Raw genomic sequence first — 24250 nt, 5'->3', positions numbered from 1 at the left:
TTTGCAGCTACAACTAAAAAGGAATCAGGGCTGTAACAAAACTTACCTTGAGACATAGCTCCTACCCCTCTCTCAGATTCCTGCTCACACCGCAAGGACAGCTCTGATACTTACGAGGCAGCTGAAATGCCATAGCTGACATCCCTGTGTGTTAGGGTTACACAGCACATAACTTCGTGCTACCCTAATACTCCAGTGTGGCACAGTAACAATGCAGCAGCTGCTTGGGGAGCTGAGGCCTTCTGGAACAGGGGCAGAAATCTCAGAGATCACGGAGGACAGCTGGGAGCAGAAATTACAACAGCCACCTCAAGGTAAACCACCCAAGTCATGAAGTTGTGAAGAGCGGGATTTCCAGAAAGAATTACTAGCTTCATAGATTAAAGCTCCTATTGTATTTGTTGGAGAAACAGATGACAGGTCAGCCAAATATGCCAGAATTAAAGCAAAAGGAATAGAACGTAACTGCTACCGGAGAAGAGCGTGTACCTGCATTGCACTGTAGCTTGCCTTTGCTCCTTCCTATTTGAAGTGATCAAGACCTCTACAGGAGGGTAAAATGCTCCAGCTGTAGCTGAGAGGTGCCTGCTCACCCACACAAGCAGTCAGTGCCCCATTCTTTCCACCCCATGCACAGTAGCAAAACTTTCAGGCAACGCAAAACAACAAGAAAAAAGAAACCATAAAAGCAAAGAGAAAAACCAAGAATCAAGATTACACAGAAGCACTTACAAGAAATTTTGAGAATTCCTCATACTTGCCAAGAGAAGTAGCTGACTGAGGTGATGCAGGTACATTAGCCCTTCTAAGGTCTTAAAAGAAAAATTCTACAATGCTGCATCTGTATCTGTATTTTAAAATAGTAAATAAGCCACTCGGGAGTGGCTTAGTGTATATTTTGGGAATGGGGTATGACAGATGAGTCATTAGAGTCAACGCTGTTTGTTTATATCGACACTGATGAAGAGAGCTAAGAGTTAGTTATTTTGTGTACCCTTAAAATTTGATCTTTTAAATTGCACCTGGAAACATTGCTATACCACAGGAATTTCTATTTACTCACTGCAAATGAATTTTTATTAGATTCCCACTCGAACAGCCTGAAAACATTAAAGGAAACAACTCTATGGCCAGCACAACCAAACAGAGGCAGAGGGAGGTGTCGAGATACCCTTGGCTTTATATTTTTGGTCTGCTGAAATAAACACCTTACTGAGGTACATTTTGTTAGTAGATATAGTCTGTTTGGAATAATAACCAAACAAGTAAAAGGCAAAATGTCTCATGACTGTGCCTAACTTCCCATTAAGTTACAGCTGAGGATTCCTTACAGCTCACTCTGCTAAAATGTACCAAGATAAATCAAAAAACCAAAACCCTCATAATACTGTATGGGAAGTGCAATACTTCACATTTCTTGCAAAAAATGCTAATTGAATATATTCATTCTTGAATATACTCTGGTAAGAATGTTTCTACATACCGATGCTTCCAACTGTTCAGCTTTCAGGCTGGTCTTTTTTACGGTCCATTTATGAATACAACAGAAATGAATCTGTAAATAGTTGCTAACTTGTACCGTATAGCGTACGTAATAGTTGGGGGAAAAAAAAAGTCATCACCAAGTGAGAAAGTAATACAAATTTAGCATACTGATTCAAACATCCAATGAGCAATTCTTTGTTTGTTTTTTTGTTGGTACCCTCCTCGCCCCAGCCAAAGTTAGAAGAGATCAATCCTTTAAAAGACTTTCTGCCTGTGAACAGCCAGCATCACTGAACAGCAACAAATGCCAGCAAGAGTTATTCTATTCATAACAAGCACCAATCACAAAATCTAATAATTAATTCCAATGAGAGAACAAGTGAAAATTTTGTTTACTTAACATCATGTTCCGAATATATTCCAGTTCTGCCTATGAGCATAGTCAAAGAAAGATTTCAAAACAAATCAGATTTTTGCCTCAGTTCAGGTGTATATACCAAGACCGACGGGAAGCTGTGCTTTGCTTTCCTCTAGATTTACTTGAGCATTATCACAAACCCTTCTGCAGAAATGATGGGCCTAACTACATCACGGTACACTTAAACCTCCAAAGTAGCAAAAGAAATCAGATTATTCGCAGAAATTAAGAATTATTTTCTAACAAGCTGGGCTTTTATCACTAGTAGATTATTTTTAAAAACAAACACATAGACATATGTTTACAGTACCTTTAATTCAAGCCTATGAATTAATACATATTTCCCCTGTAGTGGAATTAAAAGTACTCACTTTTCAGGATTTTGAAACAGAAAAAAAAAAATGTACAAAACAAATTTAGTTTAAAAAAAAATTTCACAAAATCAAGGAAACGAAGCTACCTTAGGCCTGAATTCACTTTCTTATGACTAGAGCAGAAAAATCACATTTTGAAGAATTCTAGTGTTCATCCTGCAAAAAGGCTGATTGAAAGTTAAAAAGTTATTTCAACTTTTGAAAGTTAGATAAACCTATTTCCAACAACAAAAACAACACAGCAGCTTTTTCAATAAACGCTTAGAAATCAGCATCTTCCAGCCTCCCTTAAGAAATCTCCAAAGTAATTATATTCTCTTATCAAAAACCCCTCAGTAGACAGTCAGTGCTAGAGTATTAACAACTTCAAACTTAAAAAAACCCAACATAATTGAAAAACAAAAATGAAAAGATGCTGAGTCAAAATTACATTTATATATACACACGCACATGTATGCCTACAAACGTAGGTTATGACTATAAACTCATATATATACACACGTGTAAAGATGCATATAGTTTACACTTTAAATTCATAGACAATGCATGAATTATGAAATTCCAGGGACTTCAATATGTACAATATATAACTAAATTGAAAAGACTCGGGGCATAAAAAGACATGTTCTGGCTGATTTAGTTGGAGCTGGTTAAGAATTTATAATCGCTAGCTGTTGATGTTCATTGAGCCGTGTGAGACGACATGCAAGCATTCATAGTCCATTTCGACACAAAATCAAAGCTCAAGATGGCTTAAATTAAGTGGCATAATTTTGCAGTGAAACAGACTTAGAGTATATGCACAGTCCCCATGCCATCTGCACCACCAGCAGCCTCCAGAAGAGGTGCGGGAAGTATCGAATTCGGCAGCCAGATCTGCAAGAGCTTTGCATCTTTCTCCTCTCACTGACTGACCTGAACTCCTCCTTCCATGCACCCACTATCACAGAGGGTCTCCCCCAGACGCTTGCCCTTCCCAGTACGGTTATTTTATTTTAATTCAGCTTTACCCTTCATCTAGTTACTACCCCGGAAAACATTCTTCAGTAAGTTGACTGAACTACTGGCTCTTTCATGTATCCTTTCGCTTCTCTAGTCATCTTCTAGGACTAATAAGAGAAGTATTGTTTAAAATCACATCATTATTTTAAGAACACCTTGAACATTTCATAGTCTTAGTATTGAAGTTTTTAAAAGCGTGTGGTAACTCTCACACAAATGTTCTTTCAGCTACAGTTTTAACCAGAAGGATACCATGCAGAGGTGATAAATTCCATCACAGAAATAAAGATCAATCATGAGTCACTTGGAAAACTTAACTTCTACCAAATATGTTACGTTAATTATAAGACTTTTTTTTTTTTTTTTAATATAGGAGGAAAACATCTGACACAATGATTAATGATTAAAGAAAAAAAAAAAAAGAAAGAAGGCAGACAGCCAAAAAACCCAAGTCAACAGAAAAGAACCCAAACTCTTCTAAAGAATCTAACCAGAGTATTATCCAGGAGAAAGGGAACAGTAAGTTTAAGAATTCATCACTCAAATATAAGAAAATAATTATTTTAAATCAATCATAAATGTTAGAACTTTGCAATGTAGAAACTGGTATGCTTACCTAGCATACGAATGTACAACGCAGTCTGATCAGAGCTGTCATAGGAAATTGCTCCACGTCTCTGTAAAAAAAAAAAAGTATATTTTATGCAAGTTAGATCTGAATCATTTTTAAATTGAAATTAAAATAAAGTATCAACTGCCCATTGCCCATTTCCAATTTAACTCTCAAAATTTATTTTGGAAATCTGAACATACATTTTTCAAATATATACACACTGATTTTGTTTTAGGAAGGGACAAAGGAAGGACAGGAATTGCTGGTGAAGACATTATGAAAAACAGGACCAGAGTGTGGAAAAAGATATCCCCTCTATATTTCTTTCCGGATGCTCCTCTATCATTTCTCACAGTAAAAAAGAGACACAAAACAAGATGAAGCAGACGTGCTCCTCATAGCCTTCTAGAATGTAATACTTAAAACAAATACTTGCAGTTCCTGGTTTATTTGTTTGTTTACTTTTACCTATGGGGTATTTCCATCTTTCAAGCTAAAAGTAGTTTTAAAAGAAGTACGATAACTCAAATGACACCATTACTGCAGTCCTAGGAATTCAATCTATATTCTGCAAGGGCAGAACCTGCCGGCTACATGCTACTTTCATTCCACCCAGTACTTTCTGAGGTCAAATCAAGGTACCACTGAAGCAGGATGTACTACATAAAGCTATTTTAAATAAAACAAGCAAGTGGTATTGCACATATGATGACAAAAGCTACCTATGCATGACACTAAGATACTCCCATATAGGCTGTATTTCTTACCTACGCGAAATACGTATGTTCCATACATATTCAGCTAATGCGAGAATAGTTATAACCCAGGAAGCCTCCCACAAGTGCAGTGAACTGGTCCTCTAATAGCTAAAAACTGGAGAAACATTCTCATAGTTACACAACACTGGCATCGTGTAGTCCCCAAGGCTTTGCATGACCTAGCACCCAGCCTCACGTCTTGCCTTTACTGTTCTTTCAACATCTTCTGCCACTTCCTAGGGCCTTCATTAATGTTATTTCATGACCTTACTAGGATCAGAGGATCACCTTCACAATCAGACTGAACTTTGCCAGTTCACAACATTTGTTCTATAAAGAAATAAGATTTTTTGTGTGTGTGCATTAAAATCTCCTATGACTTTTCCGTGACCACCACACTTCTTATTTACAATGAGGACACTGAAGTCCTGGGTGCCACAAGGGGTTATCATACCCCTTTGAGAACTTCAGCTAAAAGCCAGCCTGGAGGTGAACACAGACACCCTTTTTTTTTTTTCCTGTGTAGCAGGAACAACACTACACTAGGGATATACAACAGCCTGAAAACGTGTAAGTTCAAAAGATGGGAAAACAAAACATGTTAGGAAACAGGACAGAAAAACAGATGTTGGACATTGAGAAGAATTCTAAAAGAAAGAGAGCTAAAGAAACAAATTACTTGGAAGGGGGGAGAAAGGGTAAAACTTGCTCTACAGAGCAAACTGAACTCACACAATGAAAGACTAGAGACTAATAATCTCCCTCAGCATGATTTATACAACTGATGTGTTGACTCCAAATGCAGAAGTTACACTTAATTGTTTCAATATTTTTCATGTTAAAACAAGAAAAAAACTTTACACTTGAAATCAGAAAAGTTTTTCCAAAGGTAAGCTTAATATTTAATTACAGAAATGACCAAACACCTAGCTCCAAATTGGGTCCAATTATAGTAGCTGTTGTAAAGACTACAAGGAAGAACTCCCTGTACAGCATTTTTATGTTGTCTTAGCTTTTGATCTGTATTTTCTTGGAAGACCATAAACCATCCAAATAATCCTTCCCTTGAAATATGTTTGTACAGCATTTTTCACAGCAATGTGCCTGTCCTGATGAGAAAGGCAGCAATGCACCTCATCAGCCAGAAAATGATGCTGATTTCCCACTAACATTTTCAAATTTCTTCACCTTTGCATTTCAGCAAATCTCAGCTGAGTATATTTTCAGTAGACCGGAACATTTCGTATTACTGACTAGGCACAATCAGTGATGTAGTTCAGTGCTAACTTGCAATTTGCACCTGTCTATCACAGATTTCTGGATATGTCCAGTACAGTTCTGTAATCTAATACAGGAGAAAGCTAAGCACAAACGCAGCCAGAAGAACCATGCCCAAATGGAGCATTAGTCTCTGAGAAGGAAAACAATATGCAAAAATTTACTGAAAAGTTAATCCTTTTGATATGTTGATTCTAAAAATATTACTTGCTCTCTAAAATATTATTTGCTAGATATAGTACATCCACGTATGATATCAAACACAAAGCATATTTTTAAAAACAAACCAGTTGCTAATACAAACAAGTACTTTCGTTCTGCAAGAACTTCAAAAGATCTTGTAGGAAACTTTGAACAATCAAATCCTTTTAAAAATCAACTTTCAAAGTTTGGTTTCCTAAAGAAAGAGAGACAGTTTATTGTGTAAACCTTACTAATAATACTTCAAAAGTAGTAGGGCAATTTCAGCTAATTTTGCTAAAGAGATAGAGGTCCTAAGCATACTTCATTCACTGAAATTTGTTAAATAAGGCAGAGAAGAGGAAAACACTTATTAGCAAGTTTCACCAAAGGACAGATACAGGGTGGGTGATGAGTGGTCAGACGTCATACATTTAGACCAGGCAAATAAGTAAGGAGCACTGTGGTGGGCAGAGACAGAGGAAAGAGCTAACAGGACAGAGGTTTTTAGCAACTTGTAATAGGTAGGTAAATTAAATAATATTACGCTCACTCAGCCACCGATTGCTTTGTGTCAAGTCACACTCCAAAGAGGTAACTGACTATGTATCACAGGTTGAGGTATATCACCTATTTTCCCACTTCAAATAATATTGTCCACGTATTAGTTATACTATCCCCTGCACTACTCTAGAAAAATGTAAGGGAAAAAAAAAGCAAAAAAGAGAAGCAATTTAATCCACCCTGCCTGTGGTTCATTAAGATACTCTGCCCAGATTCCACTTTTTAAATCCAGCAAACAGAAAGACCAGATTTAATGCATAAGCTTCTGCTAAAATGTGAACTGTCACATGCAGCAAATTTGTAAGCAGAAAGGCAAATAGGTCTTGAAGAACTAAAATTCCCATAAAGCATTCAACAGTTTAAACAATTCAGTCACCAGGATTCTGCCCTTAGTGACAGCCAAAAATGCTTCCCCTGTCATTGCTAACCAAAGGCCCACTCTCTGTAGCCTACACCAAGACATCAAGACTATACTTACACTAAAAATTTACCTTACTTACACAGCTGACTGTAGCATACACCGTATCAGCCTACAGAAACCTTGGCTAAAAACCTCATGGACAGAGCTTGACTTCTAGCACGTCAAAATAGCACATTGTTGTCAATATTGTTAACTCATTTAGCATAAAATTTTATTTCTAGATCTCTGCCACAGCTTGGGTCTACCGGAAGCTTTGTACCTCTTAACAACTGTAAAGCATATTCAACTCCTTGAGGCTCTGTACAAATCTCAAACAAGAAAGCATCATTCCAACAGGCAGAGGGAATTACTAGCGCTCAAACTGAAGACATTCCTAATGCGTCTAGGAGGGTTCCGTTTTCAAGCACAAGGACAACTTGGTCTGGTGGGAATATCTGCTGGACTCCAAGTGATTCAACATATTTCTCAAATGATCAGGTGAGGTTCTTAACCATTCCCTCCTTTCCAGACACGAGCACAGCGATCTGAACCGGGTGGGCTGTTTTGCTTCAGCAGCGAAGGTAGAAGTCAGGAAGATGGCTGGGAAGGACTCTTTACACTAGACTTCCACTTTGAAAACCTCACCTTAAACTTCAGTTTCATATTAGAGTTGTAATTTATTCTTCCAAAGGGCAATACAGTAAGAAAAGCTTTCATTTCTCCTCTCTTTTGTCACATCTTTATGGAAAGTTAATGGAAGAAGTTCAAACTAAAGTAGAAGTTCCATTAATTCTTTAAAAACCATGACATAAGGACTCCACAAAAATAGGTAAAGGGAGTATCTAACGAAAGATAGATTTAAGTCAGATCTTTACGCAAATCTTTTCACGAAAAGTATAGGAAGTTATTAAAGGCCATGCAATGGGAATGACATGCCAAAATAGCACATGGATATATCTTCAAAGGGAAACCGCTTCAGTGATGCTGGGGAGTACAGCATATGTGTGTAACACTTGGAAACACAGCACCTGCTGCTGTTTGTGCCAAACAAACGTTTCCAATGATGTATCAGTTTTATCACAAGGACTTCCCATTCCAGCTCAGAGCAGAGCACGAGCATTACTGCTGGGCACTTCATTCTGGCAAGCACCACCTTTTGGACTTGCAAGCGAAACAACTGCTGGTCTCGTTCTGTATCAGCAGAAGGAAACTGGTAGAGCTGCTGGCCTTCACAATTCAGTTCCTCCCATCAGGAAGAACCACCTGCGCCTTTCTGATGGAGTACACAACCCTCATTTTGCCACTCAAGTCGTTTATGCAGAAGCTGGGAAAGGACCAGAGGACAGCACCAGAGCCAATAAGGTGGTTTTTTACCTACTTCTTTTTTCTGCCCAAGTTATTGCCCAACAATCAGAGGATTATTTTCAGAAAGAGAAAATAAGAACAAATTGGAGAAGCTGTTATATCATGGCAACTGCAATTTACTGGTTATGCTGCCTCAAATATACACCCTTGGACACTATTTAAGATTCTAAGACAGTTTATCAACAAGAAGTTCCCAGAATGACAAACTAACTAGACCAGATATCTCCGACTATTATTGGATTTTAAAAGCGAAACTGTCATTTATCATAATTTTTAGAATTATTAAAGTAATCAAGAGTTCCATGCTAACGTAAGATACACAGTTTTCCACAAGGCGTCACCAAGTTTTTACTCACTAAAGCACTGGAAAAATGTTCTTTTAAAGCACTGAAGAAACTGTTATTGAACTTGGACAAGTCACTGCAAATGGTCCTACTACTACTTTCTAAATATTTCACTGGAGTTCAAAGCAGTATTTTGAAGGTTTACCAAACCAGTGATAAGAAAATGTAGTTAATTTCAGGAAGGCAATACTAATCAGCAATAAGACACGCACTCCCCCTTCAAATATCTGAATGTGGCAATTTTAGTATTTTCTTCCATATAAAGCTATTTCACATGATCGCCTCCTAAGACAGATGGCAATCATTTATAAACTTAGCTATTGTTTGAATGACAGTTATCAACTTTAGTGGTACATACATCTAATAAACATTGTAAGATATTTTCTCTTATACACCTTAGATGTGCATCATGTGGCATCGTTAAGATTTACCCAAAATTTTATCAGCATAAAAATTTCAAGATTTAACAACAATATACAAAACAAAAGCTTGAAGACTGATCAGAAAATAAAGCACTGTCAAAAAAGCGTGATTTTTTTTTATTTCTGATTGACACACTGATTGAGTGAAAACAGAAACATATAGGGTATTACCTTTAGAAACTAAATCAGAATGACAGAAGGATGCAAGAGCAACAGTAAAATTGGACAAACACAAAAAAAAGAAATTACTTTAAAAGAAACAACTGTTAGCACATTTAAGAACACAACCATAGATAGCAGAGGTTTTTATGCTTAACTGTATTATGTCAGCTACCTGGAATTCCTATTTTTCCCCACCTTAACAGAATCTTTGACCAAACTGAATTACAGACATAATCCTTAAACAGGCTTTTCATGTCAAGTTTCAGAGAACCAGCAATTTGACAGTATACCAGTAAAATGTGGATGATGTTAACAGCCTAGCACACTGGCTGTAAAACTTGGGCATTTAGAATCTGCCTTCAGTCACAAGTGACCCATTAGGGTATCCTGATCTTTTTCTTGATGTGACAAAAGTTATCACAAGTGGTAGCAACTAAGCCTGACCGGTTTTGCTTTTAGTAAATTTAGAATTGTGTTATTGGCAATGACTGAAGAGTACAGGCATGGATACCTAGCAAAGCTTGTTTTCACAACAAATTCAAATTCCTGTCTGCTCAGACTGTCCTCTTAATCGCACAAAAAATGTTAAAATTGTGTGCGAATACTATACATACATAAAAAAAAAATGCAGGAACTCTGACTTCCCCCCCCCCCCCCAGTTTCTCTCATTCTCTCCAGTGATTCTGGCCCTCCTTCACAATCCTAAACTTAAATTCATTCCTCCTTTTGGAATTAACTCCAGGTTAGGCACCAAGCTGTGGTGAGAAGAGCCTGGTCTCCTCTCCAGGCACCAATCCCGCCTATATTTACTACCATAACAGACATACATTATGGGGACATTTACATTCTTTAGAGAGTAGGAACTCCTAATTTTGCCTAACATTAGCACACACTTTTCAAAACATAGGCATATCAAATGGAAAGGCTACAAAGTAAGTGAAGTAGCCAGTGTTTCACCTAAGCAAACAAAACTGGTATTTTTCCACTCCCATAACCCTGAGATCAACAATACAAAAAGGATATCCTGCCCAGGAAGCAAAATACGACAATTTGCATTACTCTCACTATGTTTTAAATTGTTTTTCCTTATTTTCACAAAGCCTTTAAAGCACTATAAAACCGAGGATCTGTTAGTGAAGGAAGCAAGCGAAGCCCTGCCATTCAGAAGCCATTTCACCTCCCTTTTCCCTGTCTCCTCACTGGCACAGCTACAAACACACTCTTCCCACTTCAAGGCAAGCAAAAGTCGAGAGCTACAAAATCAGGTATGAACGCTTGAGAAACATAAACTAAAATGACGAGTGATGTGTTTCCAGAACAGATTAGATTTTAAAAAAGAAAAATAAGCACTCGCGGAGTTCTTAATGACTTGTTTTCTCTCAGGCTAGTTATAAACCCCAGTTAGTCGAAATAAGAGTAATAAAATGGCCTACCTTAGAAGCAATCCATTTGATAAGGATCAGAGCTAGACACCAGATCAATGCAATTCCCATTGGATCGCCCCGAAGAGGTGAAGCGTACTCCCCTCCACCCCTCTCCCTGACTCCCCCTCCCCGCCGGTGCGGGAGGCTGGGAGAGGGTGCCGGAGCGGCGGGGCGGTGGGACGGCCGGTGGGGCGGTAGGGCCGGCGGTCGGTGGAAGGGGGCGGGCGGGGTCTGGCCGCCCGGCGGCAGCTGCCGTCACCGGACCGCCCGCCGCCCCCCCCCGCCCCGCCGCCCGCTCCCCGCTCAACAAGGGAGTTTTACAACCGTAGGACTCGGCAAACAGTAAAGCCTCGCTCAACCCTACAGAAGTGCTAAAGGAAACGGAAAAAACAGGATTACGTGCTTTTCTTAACACAGCGAGGCTCCTTAGGCTCCAGGATCCAACTCCAGCGCCCAAACCACCTGCGGTAAATCAGGGCATTGCCTCGCCTTTAAACGCTGCGAGGAGCCCTTTTCCAGCAGATTTCACCGTAGCCGATACTCACTAGTTCCTTTTATCTCCGCCACCTGGAGAACTGCTATGAACTGAACTTCAAAACGTATTTCAAGATTGCTTTTACAGCAACTTACTATAAATAATGAAAGAAAGTTAATGCGTTTAATACACGCAATCATTGAAACCGATCATCGTTCTCTAATCTTTTCTTCTGTCCACTAAATACCAAACCATCCCTCGTACTCCCTTTCCAGCCACATATACTCATGCCTGAACTGGCACGTTGCTTTGATTTATTGCTTTTTAGCCTGGAGAGGAGAAGGCTGAGGACAGACCTTATTAACGTTTACAAGTATCTAAAGGGTGGGTTTAAGGAGGATGGAGCCAGACTCTTTTCAGTGGTTCCCAGCAACAGGACAAGGGGTAACGGGCACAAGCTGGAACATAGGAAGTTCCGATCAAATATGAGAAAAAACTTCTCTACGGTGAGGGTGACAGAGCACTGGAACAGGCTGCCCAGGGAGATTGTGGAGTCCCCTTCTCTGGAGACTTTCAAGACTCGCCTGGATGCAGTCCTGAGTAATGTGCTCTAGGCAATCCTGCTTTAGCCTGGAAGTTGGACTAGATGATCTCTAGAGGTCCCTTCCAACTCTGAAAAATTCCGTGATTACATGAACTTGCCTAGAATCCCCCTCTCCCATCCCTGGCACTTTCCAGGGTTGAAATCCAGCAAACTAACTTCCTCCAAGAGCACTGATGATGCATCCGAGCAGTCCAATATACTCAGTGCAGCTTTGAGATGCATTTTAACTTTCTGTCATTTTAAATTGAAAAAAAAAAATAAAAATGTTTCTTTCTAGAAATACACAGAAATCTCAAATAGGTTTGGGTTTTTTTGTGAAAAAAAGCAGCTACAGAGAGGAAAAAAAAAAGGAACAGCGTGTGGGACATTGAGGAGTTTGAAAGTATGAAGTTGAATAATTGAAAGGAAAATTATATGAAGATTCTGCTCTTCCTATAATTACTGCAGATTGTATTGCAAATTCCAATACGTGCACAAAATAGACAAGTTAACACAGATTACCAAAAGAGCAACTTTAGCACCAAGAAATTAATTTAACCTTATCCACAGGAACAGGGGACACATACCACAGTGGATGTTTACTGAATGAAGACGACGACTCAGTAACTGGGATAAGGCTCTTTATTATTTTATAATATGATTTCTAATATTTATGCTGGCTTTTAAGCTATAATCATGATCTCGGCACAAGCTGTGGGTTCCTACAGCACCATTATATTCCAAACATGTATCTTCTGCTCTCTCCCCTCCCCATGCCTCTGAAAACCAGTCAGATCAAAACTACAGGCCAGAACATTCAGAACAGACCTTTTGGTACCTCACCAAACCTCTGAATGCAGAGCTTATCTAAAGGTCTGTCAGGTTCCACCCAAAATGCAAACTGTCACAGAGGTACATTTAAAAACATTACCCTCTCCAAACACTTGACAAAGGTTAAGACATCCTGACAATTAGTCATCACCAGTCTGATGCTACTTTAAAAAAAACCCACCCTACAATAAATGGCATTAGGCTCTGTCTGCATTAGCAATTTGGCACAGCTGGAGCAGATCAAGGCACAGCTGCTGCTGAGGTCTTCACACCTATACTATATGAAGTCCAGGAGGTTTTTTTGGCAGGCCACATTTACTGAAACTGTCTGAACCAGACCCTACCATAGGAGGTTCAAAGCTGCCAAAAATGACAAACCTCTACAACCCTATCAAGGGTTAGACTACATTTGGTGTATGCAAGGAGTGGAACGGCTTAGTTTCTTTTGAAAGGAGCCTAGTTAGCACATACCAAAATCACTCTGGAAAACAAATAAATGGCCTTGATAAACAGGGATAATGAGGTGATTTGCTTCAAGACTGAACTCTCCTCCAAATAAAACTCGTAACACTAATAGCCTTATACTCTTTGAACGGTCAAGCACTTCTCTCCATCACCACTATTTTCAATCCCTGATCAGTCTTCTCTGTTTTCCTGTCTCAAAACACACAAAGATGTTCTCAGAGTATGCAGATGGTCTTATTCTGGGTCCATGGAGCACGCCTTTCTTCCACAGGTATCACAAACACAACATTATCTTAGAAAACATAGCAATACAAAGTAATCACCCTTTCCTCTTTTGTCTTCCAATAGTAAGTGGTTTAATTAATTAGCTTCCTCTTACTGAAAGCTTTTCTTAAAACTATTGTCTCACACGTAAGTTTAACACCAGAACAGAGAAATAAAAATATCTGCCCCTCTGTTAAGCACCACTACAGTATTATTTGTTTTAACTATGGAAATGGAAAGACTGTTTCAGAAATAGGAAGGACCAAAAAGTGCACTGGTTTGTATAAGAAATCAACAAAGAAGCTGAAGTGCTTCTTTTGGGGAAAGTACTGCTTTGAATAATCCCATTAACAACTGTAAGGAGAAGGTGAAATAAATGATTTTTTACAAGTATATGAAAGAAATTATTCAAGGTCATTAGCAAGTATGGTAAACCCTCAGGTACAAGACTACAGAAAAATAAGTTAGTACTGAATTCCCCCCGTGATAACACACTACCCAAGTTCTGGGAGTGCAATCAGTGACCTGATTACAAGCTGTGGACATCACCATCACTCTCAGCTTCATCTTGAAATGAGGGAGCACACCAGAAAGAAGAGCTATGGTACAGTGCATTTTTTGCCTTTTAAAAATTATGGAAGTTCCTAAGGCTATTTCGTTTTCTTTCCTCTTCTCTTTTTCTTCCCTGCTTTCTAGCAGATTCTTTTTCAGTTTTTCTAAAATTCATTTTCTCAGTGCATGCAGAAGTACCATGTTTGATAAGGCAAGATTTCCAGTACTCAACACTCAAATATACCATACAAGGTGTTACCTAGTACCCCTGTCCTTACCATCAGCTCAAACGTACAATTGTTGTCTCTTACCATTTCCAAACAAAAAAACCCCATAAATATCCCAATGACTTCATTGTAAACTTAATAGTATATGGCATTGTAAGTGCATGTAAGCAAAGGCATGTTTTGCTATATTTTTTGCATTTTGCATTTCTGTGTAATTCCTTGTCAGACAAGAATTTATTATCAATACAGCAGAAAACACCTGGGGTCTTGCAACAGTTGTTACAAAGATTCCACTAAGAAATTTGCTAAAGATACCAGTTTGCTTTGATCGTGAAACTGGCATTACACGGGACCAGCTCCTACCAATTCAATGTAGCTCCCCATTAATATGCCATGGTGATTTCCAAGGATCTAAGTATTTCCATATACACTCCTAGAGATCTGCAAGGCTCCACATGGAAACCCATTATTTCCTATTAGCGTGCTCTGTTATTTGAAGAACCAAGTACAGGATCCCAGTTTTACTTCTGTATTTCTAAATACCCATCTGTTCCAATCCTTTTTTTTTTTTTTAATGAATTTCAGCAGCCCTGAAGAATGACTCAGTGTTGCCTTACAAACCTCAGTAACTACTGTATCTACAGAAGTGTCTTTAAATGCTTCCCCCCCTAAACATTTCAATAACACCTACAGTAAATCCAGAGTTGAAGCAACAGCACTATATTTCACAGACATTATTGGGTCTCATACGATGCTCCCGCTTAAATGCAGCAGGGCTTCACAGATCTCCATCGCCACAGAAGTTTTTATGCAGAAGACTGAGGCCTGTTGCTAATCACTCCTACTTTCCAGAATGACCTGATTTCACATGCATGCACTTGTACACCTGGCCCAGAAATGAGATCTCTGTGGAGTCTCCTTTGCCCTTCAAACACCCCCTTCCGGAACAGGCACAGAACAGTGGCTTGGGGCACCCTGATTTCTAGAATACATTCTGGACTGGTATAGTAGTTGTCATGGACCAGTCAGGGAACTTCACCGTATTTATATTAACAGGATGTAAAGACAGCAGAGCAATAAGCCTATCATTTACCAATTCATTAGCACATAGTACAAAAAACCACACAGCTCTAAACTCATTTCCATCTTTTCTTTTCTCCCTGTGTCATTATCTATCACGTGCAATCTCTCTCTCCCGCAGACTTCACTAACAAAGAATTAATTAAATGGTAATCTATGAGAAGTATTGTTGTAACAAATGTGGGTAGCTATTGCTGCAGCTCAACCCAACCACTAAACACTACACTCAAGGAAAAAGTAAGAGGAAAATATGCTGTTATTTTTATGGATACTGAGAACAGACCTTTTAGAATTTCACAATGTGCATATGCAGTGACCAACTTCTACAAATGCTACTTCTGTTTATGTCAATTTAAACTGTTATCTAAGCATTTTATTTTCAATTCAGCTTCTTATTTAAAAGATTTACCATGTTAGCCTACGTTGCAACTAGGTACAAAACTCCAGCTATTCTAGGTGCTTATTAATAAAGCTACATATCAACTAATAAGCAATAAGCAAACATGAAAAATTACAAAAAGCTAGCAAAATTCACCTTCTTTGCTACACATAAACCATCATTACTAATTAACTTATTGCAACTAAACAAAAAAGGCTGGTCAATCTTAAACTGAGGGCTTAGACCTCCAGAACTTGAACCTCCAAAGCCAAGCACAGCTACAGATCCGGAAGACAGAATTTAGCAATTTCCTTAAAGACCACTTTCATTTTTCGAAGTCTTCCACTTCAGTCTTCAATAAGATAGAAACAGAAAGAAACCCCCCCTTAGAAATGAAAGGATCCAATCTCAGTGAATGAAAGAAGTCAGCAATCCTACATTTCTATCTATACCACTATTCATTCAGCAGCTACTCTAACATAGCAATAGAAAACTATCAGCCTACGTGCACTGCATTTCCTAAAGGGGTAAGAAGTATTCTATATTTTATAAACAAATCACGTAAATCTTTGCCAAAGCAAGCATGTTATTAAATGTTGTGGTTTTCTGATGGCTGTTTTTAACCTTTCATCTTATTTGCTCAACATCATGCTTATGCAGGGTAATAGAAATGGCTGTGCAACACTGAAAAAGTGATTTGGCAAAAGTGCACATATCTTAGTTGAGGGGTGGATGAGAATACATTTTTAATTTCTTTGCATAGATTAAACATCTAGAAACAGAGTACTTCTTTCTAAAATGCTTCTTTTGCAATACAAACTAGAATACTCTCAGTACCTCTGTCATATCACAAACTTCATTTAATCTTCTAGTCATTTGTTTTACCTAACATAGTAAATTTCAGGGTTTCTACAAACAGTATATACATTTTAAAGGATCTAAATTGGATCATTTGTCACTATGTCAGTTTGCACCATATAAACCTTGTTCTTATGAAAACATATCTAGCCAACTGAAGTTCTACAGTAGAGTATTCTTTCTCAGTTTTTTCAGACACCCATTTTTCTGAGGCTGCTTACTTACAATTGCATTTTAGGGCTTTGTTTAAATCCAGAGAACTTAGATTTCTGCTCTTCTCCACAGATGTTGGCAAGAAGCTACACTCTACTTTTACCAAATCCTCTTTAAAGGAACAAAAAAAGTATTACAAAGCTATTAAGATGACACGCTACGCACATGTATTTGTCATGTATTATTTAGGAAATATTTATTTTTCAACTGTCTGTCAGATGTAGTGAGGCTTATTACCTTAGAATCATAGAATTGCTGAGGTTGGAAGGGACCTTTAAGATCATCGAGTCCAACCTTTAACCTACCCTGACAAAAGCCACTTCTAAACCATGTCCCTAAGTGCCCCATCTACCCTTTTTTTAAACACCTCCAGGGATGGTGAATCCAACACCTCCCTGGGCAGCCTATTCCAATGTTTAATAACCCTTTCAGTGAAAAAATGTTTCCTAATATCCAATCTAAACCTCCCCTGACGTAACTTGAACCCGTTCCCTCTCGTCCTATCACTTTGGACAGAACCATTTTAGAATGGTCGTACAGATGCTCAGCCAGGGCTGGTCTACATCAGCTTGTATCTGTCCACAGCTGTTTGCAGGTACTGGCATCTGCTCATTCACAAAAGGTCTCTGGCACAGCAAGAAATGAGACCAGTTTTACAGTTCAGTACGAATGCCTTTATCTGTGATTTTGAGGAGTTAAAAAACGGTGCTGTTGTTACAAGATAAAGTACCATCAGGGCCTCAGACTGCAATCCATTCAGTAAAGATAGATTGTTCTGAAGGCAAGATGCAAGAAGTTGATTTTTACCTACTCTGAGTTACCGTGTTTCACTATTAAACACACCTTCAAAGACTGGATGCTATATTGGGAATCAAATAAAGAGTAACTTCAGTTGCCACATACTTCAGGTATTACAAGTAACCTGGCTATGTAAGTGCGACAAGAAAAGCCCGCAATGTTTCAGACTTTGTAACAAAACATTTATGTTTCTTTCTAAAGCACATGCCTTGGACAGTGAAAGACTGACTGTCTGTCTTGTGTTTAACTGGAAACCTAAATAAAAAACATTGACCTTCCAATGTCACAGGAACACAGCACAAAATTGTCAACACATCACAACACCAGAAAAGGCAATTACAAAAATTTAAGTCACAGTAGTTGCATCTTATAATTCTTCATAAGTTATCTGCAGAAGACACAAAGGACGCAAGAAACTTGTCCTCTAAATTCAAGGCTTAAGTTTTTTTCCTCAGAGATAAGTTTCTACAATAACTTTTATTATTATATGAACACTACTAGCTCACCTCTACAGCTTCACAGCTCTCAAACATGTGTGTGGAAAGGGGCAGCATAGGAAGCAATGGGGGTCTCCGCAGACAGCAGCTGGAAGTATGAATTTCCACAGATGTGTCTGTCCAGCCCATGAACCCAAAGAAGAGAGCAGAGAAACGCAGTGCAGTGACTGAAGGCTAAAAGGCATGGGGGTGAGGTGCAATGTGAGCTGCTCCTTTTGACTTGCTCCCCAGCTTCTCTCTCGTTCAGACATGAAAAGCAATCAGAAATTAATAGATTGAAGAAAAAAAAAAAATTAAGATCTCCTATCTGGCTCCTAAGCGAAAGGTAATCTCCTGTAACTATGGGGGCTCACCTCCCTCTAAGTCTAAGAAACATGTGCCTGCCTGGTTCTTGACAAGCAAGTTTTCCCTACTCTAGCACTGCTGAAAGATACTTTTAAACCCTTCATACACACTTCAATTCACTTTGTAGGAAGTATTTAAACAGTATTTAACACAAAATTAAGATATTGACATCTATTGAGACTCTTCAGACAACACAACTTCCATTTATTATAGGCAGGTATTTATACAAGAATTTTTGATATATTTTTCAAATTTTATTTAAAAAAAAATTAAAGAGTTCCCACAGAAAAAAAAAAAAACAAACCACATTTCAGCATCTCCCTACGCGCACAGGCATATGCTAAAGCTCCAAAAATATACTAAACATTTAAAAGACAGTAATAAAATCATCTTTGTTTCTGGTTCCTTGCTATCCATCACAGGAGAATATTATGTTGTCAAAAAAGATTAAATTTCAAGGGGAAAGCTGGACATTTCACATTAATAACATCTGAAATAAATCAAGCCTAGCTTTTTTTTTCCTATTCTATGATAATTTACATTAAAATAACTGAAGGGCTACACAGGACAAACACTGAAGCTGGTTAAACCATCTGCTGTCAAATCCACAAATCAATACAGTATTTTATTTATAACATGATGGCATTACAAATGAAAATAACAATTAAGTTAAACAGCCATCCTGGAGTTTATAAAGATCAAAGAGATTCAAAGAAAGATCATATTAGCTGCGCCCAAGCATTTCATAAAAAAGCAAAGCACAAAACTAAGAAGCAACACATAGTATTTGAAATAAAAAAAAAAAGGTTAAGAGAAGTTACATCCGCCAACTACATTCAACTTCTCTCATTTCAAAAAATCAAACATTTCAAACTTAAAAACAACAACAAAAAAAAAACCCAGAAAACAACAAAAAAAAATAGCAGAGTTACAGTTTCTGCTACAACATTCTTTCTGGAGAAAATCCATCTGGGGACACATCTGCACTAAACACTTATTTCAGAACTTGCTTATGCACCCTACCCAAAAAACGCCTGTAGTCTTCCATGCATTTTCCCAGGAATTAATTAAAACTACACCCATTAAGGTTAAGCTGACCAATTTCAACTGAACTGGTTAAGCAGACCAATTTCAGCTGAATTACTTAAACTTGGAAAGGCTCTAATGAGACATTAACCTGAAAACCCTAGCCTTCCAAACACCACAGTTCAACACCTGCCATTGCATCACCCTCCCTCCCTTTCCAGGCTGCAATATATTATTGCCAGTTTCACACTTTTTATTTTATTGACCTACCAATACAACCCTGCCTTACATACTTCTAAATTCTCCTTCTCTGACCTGTAGCAGATGCAAATTTCTTATAGTGACTGCTTTAAAAACTTGCTAATAAAGTTTAATAAAGGTATTCTCATGCAAAATGGATATTTTATAGACATTTACACATTTGTAGAACATGCAGTTATTGCCTTCCATTAATACTCTGTTAGCACGTGGGTGCCAGCAATCCATGCATCCAAAGACTTTTCATCAAAAACCTAATCTATTTATTTCAGCATCTCACCCACTATAGACAAAGCTGACCCAGTACCAGAGAGCACTTTTCAGTCACGTTGATGCCTACGTCTGCAGGTGTCAAACTGAAAAAGACTACAGTTTTTGAGACTGAAATACAATGAAAAGGTTCAGCCTTGTATTACAGAAATATCAGCATAAGATACTTTTTCTTGGATACAAAGAGGTTTTATTTCTTTAAAAATACATCAGTACTAAGAAATAGATAGCTGACAAAGGAACCGAAGACTTACAAGCTCAAAACTAATATAAAAAAATTTCCAGGCAAAAAAATTCCATATGATTGCAATCCCCTATTAGGGGGAGGAATGGAAGGAGGTATGGAAACAGGCATACAAAGAAAACGTTCTATTAATAGACTAATACATTTTTGATACACTTCACAGCTGACACATTGACATAAAAAAAAGGTGGAAAGCTAGCATAAAAAAAAATTTAGGGACTTCAACTACAACTAATATCCTTCCACAGCCTTCTCAAAAATACAGTATCTTTGTACAGACTTCTCATTATTCAACCTGAGTGCGTATTTTATCGCGTTTACAACATTCTGAGACCTCGTATAATTAAAAACCACTTTCAAGTAATTTTTCTTTCAGGGATTTCACAGCAGCATACCTCTGAATTTAATATTCCATTTTTCAAGGTAACAAGATGCTATTTTCATTGCCAAACTTTAACATTAAACAGAAACTGAATTTAAAAATCTAGCATAAAGAAGTTATTTCAATAGGATTTAAAAGATTTACATTTGTAAAATTAAGTTCCATTTTACTAACTTATCCTGCAGGGATGCTGAAAAAAGCCACCCGATTATTATATCGTTTCTTAGAGAAGCCAGAATTGTAGCAGTAGCAACAAGAATGTTTACCTCTGAATCTCCTTGCCACCCACCGGACACCTGTCAGTCTTGGCACTGGCCTTTACGTGCCCATGTAAAGAAGATTTTGCATGGCATAGCCCTCTCTTGACCAAATTAGGCTAACCTCATCTGCATTGACATCAGTGCCTATAATTTTGGAATCTCATCGACAGAAATAGCTTTATCACAGGGCCCAGCATACAAATTAAGCATCTGTATAGGGCATGCTGAACTTGTGGAAGCGATGAAAAGCTGTAGTGGAAAAATCTTAGCATACGCTTTGAAGCTATATCTAATTAAGGCAACAGTTAGCTACTTTGGGTGAATTTATTATTTGAAAGTCTTGGTTTTAGTCCGCTTACAGTATTCTCTGTTTGCACACAAGCTCATGTTAAAACCTTTCATTTTAATCGAGAACGCTGAACAGTAGTTCAGCCTAGTACATTTGAAATAATTTAATATTTCGGGTATATAGAAATCACACAAGTTTTTATTACCAGATCCCAGTTTCATCTTTAAATTCAGCGTCACTAATCATGCTGTTTTTCTGTGAGAAGCCATTTCAGCTTGCTACAGGATTACCTCCGGTACTAAATTTGTTCTGTCTGTGCACGACAAACTAATATCACCAAGACACAATTAATTTTATTAATGTTATATGACTTAGGCAGTAAGGGGAAGGTCTAGTATATTGGATCATAATTTCCTTATGAATGTAGTGATCTAATTTTACAGAGGGACTTTTAGAAAGAAGCAGAATGACAAAACAATTAAGCTTCATAAGCAACCTCCGAAACACATTTGGAAAATGAGGGAAGAGAAAGAGAGGAGTAACTTGCACAACCGTAGCATAATTCCAGGCTCCTCATCACTCTGTCAGAGCTGGGAGTCTGCAGATCAAAAGGCGTACAGCACTGCTCACCCTCTTATCCAAGGGAAAGGAGGATCAGCTGTCAGTTACTTCTCCAAGTATGATGGAAGACAGACACGAGCCTCAATATAATTAAAGCCTTCCTCACCTCATGAAGGAATTTTAAGACTTATGGAAATATAGATGAGCACACAGAACTAAAGATCAGAACAAAAGAATAATAGAAAACACTAAAAACATTCTTTGCTTTAAAATAAGTTACTGAATATGGATGTCATTGCTCCTGAAGGGAACAGTACTGGAAGTGCTGAGCCTACCCCTCAAAGACTTAGCTAGAAAAAATAGAAAGAAATGCAACCCAGCCTGTAGTTCAAGATCCCTGGGTTTTTTTGGGGGGTGACATGGGGAGCTGACCTGTGACATACGCAGCAGAGCCTTGCTTCCCATGCTATAAATCAGTCTACCTCCACCACAATTACCCCAACTTTTTTCTATATTGCTTCCTACACAAAATTACAAATTGTCTTCCTGCCTCTAACCAAAATTTTCCACATGTAATCAAACAACTCACTCTCATTCTACTGTCCCCTCTTTTGCATCATATCCATATCCACCAAATAATAGTGTACGAGAACAGGAAAAGAAAGGTAGTACATACTATGGCTGTCCCACCAGCCTGGTCAAAGTCCTATTGCATACCACAACAGAGAACATCTCCTGGAAGTCACTGGTGAAAAGCCTAATTCTTGGTCTTTCATTTACTTTCCAAATTGTGAAGAGCATAAACTTTTCAATTCGTTAAAATAAAAGCTCAATTTTCAACACTGAACTTTTATTCTGCTTTGAGAGGTATGAGTATTTCTATTCAGTAATTTCTATTTCTTTCAAGAAAGTTTCAGACAACCTTCTAGACAAGCAATACAGACGTTTTGGAAAATATCCTGCATTGAAAAGTATTCATGGCAATAAATCATGAGCCAACAGTCATCTTTTTATAATCCATACTTACAATGTCCTTAATTTTAACCTCACCCCTTTTGGGTGCATCTTAACTGAATTCTCTTACAGCATATGCTTTTTGTTTTTTAATACACCAAAAGTTAGATTCCGTGCTGGTTTTCCACAGAGCTCCCAAGCCAATTTATGCACATAGGTTGTTGTTCCCATAATGAAGTCATAATTTTTTATTTAAAAAGAAAAGTGAAAGGTCTGAAATGGCAATAGGCTTCACATATTGCCAAGCGTTCAAATTCTAAAGGCAGAATTAGCTTTCTCAGTGGCTTCTCCTAAACACTCATCAAAAATTTCAGAGCACTTCACAAGTATTCATCTTCAAAACCCCAGCCCAGCACAAAGAGATCAGAGCCCAAACATCAGTCCTTCTGGGCACCCAATTTAAGCCTGCTAGAATTGTATTCTTCCAATTTTTTAATCACATCCAGCCCTCATGTAAAGCGTAGCTCCCTGGCCTGAGCTTTTTCCTCTGTTGGGAGTGCGTGGAGGGGAAGAGGAGGGCAGGAAAGGCAAATCGGGCTGCAAGATCTCACATCAAGCACTTAACAAATGAGAAGCATACAATCATGATCTAAGAAAAGCTTGATTTACATGTCTGCACTAATAAGCAATTACAAGATGGAAGCATGAGAAATATCTTTTTCTCCAGAGTGGCATTTAACTGCCTTATAAGTACACACAATCCTCCATTCTTCTTAGACAAAAAAAAAAAAAAACCACAAGGAATGGTTATAACGCTTCTCACAACACAAGCAAGTACATTTTGTGCAATAAAGGAGGCAGAGATTTCCTGGAAAATATTAACAAAATTAAAGCCTCATAATGCATCGATGTAAGGATGTTAACATGGATTGCACAGGCAATCCAAATGCACATTTCCTAAATTCTGTGTTTGTCTTTAGAATTACATTCATAAGGAAAGAAAACTCTTATGTCAATACGTTTTTGTTTTCTTTCAGTTATAAAAAACAAAACCAAAAACCAAACCAACAACCAAACTACGAAATTCTATTGAGTCAGAACATACTTTACCCACAAAACTTCACAAAGAAGTTGCAAACTCTAGATTCATCTCAGGGGCCACTTCAGCTGTTTTAAGATACAAAGTACATCCATACATACCTATCTCATCACTTCTAACAATAGAAAATAAATTAAAAATCTTTTTTAAAAACTCACAAATTGAAAATGCATCCCAAGCAGTAGAGAATAAATCTTTACATAGAGACATATACTCAGCATATAAACTGTATTTGGAAACAAATGCACAAATTTAAAGCAATCATTCTTAACCAGCAAGTACCAGCTTTTTACAGAAAGCAGTACAATGAAAAAACTTAAAGTAGCTATGTACACCATTTGATTTTTATCCTTCTAGACCTGAGCTACTTACACTTTTCCCTGAACAACGAAACTTTCTACACTGGATTGGCTGCTTCTATTATCTACAAACCCAAAAGTTCAATAAAAAGCTTTAAAACACCTAGGTTTACAATTTGGCTGAAGTTGCTTCCTCTAGGCAGGTTAGTTCAACACACAATTCCTACTGGAGCTGTAAGTGATGCAGTAATC

General features: G+C 38.0%; 1 protein-coding gene across 7 annotated transcripts in view; it reads right to left on the bottom strand.

Annotated features, from left to right (window-relative positions):
- The window catches only part of PDE7A (phosphodiesterase 7A), a 75991-nt gene that overhangs the window by 30435 nt on the left and 21306 nt on the right, over positions 1-24250 (bottom strand). For 3 of the 7 annotated variants that reach the window (XM_054191650.1, XM_054191646.1, XM_054191649.1), the window contains exon 2: positions 3896-3956. In XM_054191650.1, coding sequence (XP_054047625.1) covers positions 3896-3956 — 61 coding nt within the window. Of the gene's footprint in view, positions 1-3895; positions 3957-10798; positions 10976-18020; positions 18569-24250 lie in introns of those variants that run through there. The other 4 variants (XM_054191647.1, XM_054191651.1, XM_054191648.1 and 1 more) reach the window with 3 other exon arrangements.

Source organism: Rissa tridactyla, chromosome 2 (assembly GCF_028500815.1).
Source record: "Rissa tridactyla isolate bRisTri1 chromosome 2, bRisTri1.patW.cur.20221130, whole genome shotgun sequence".
In the NCBI taxonomy this organism is placed as follows: domain Eukaryota; kingdom Metazoa; phylum Chordata; class Aves; order Charadriiformes; family Laridae; genus Rissa; species Rissa tridactyla.
Note: the sequence above shows the minus strand (reverse complement) of the source record. Positions and strands in the feature narration are given on the sequence as shown.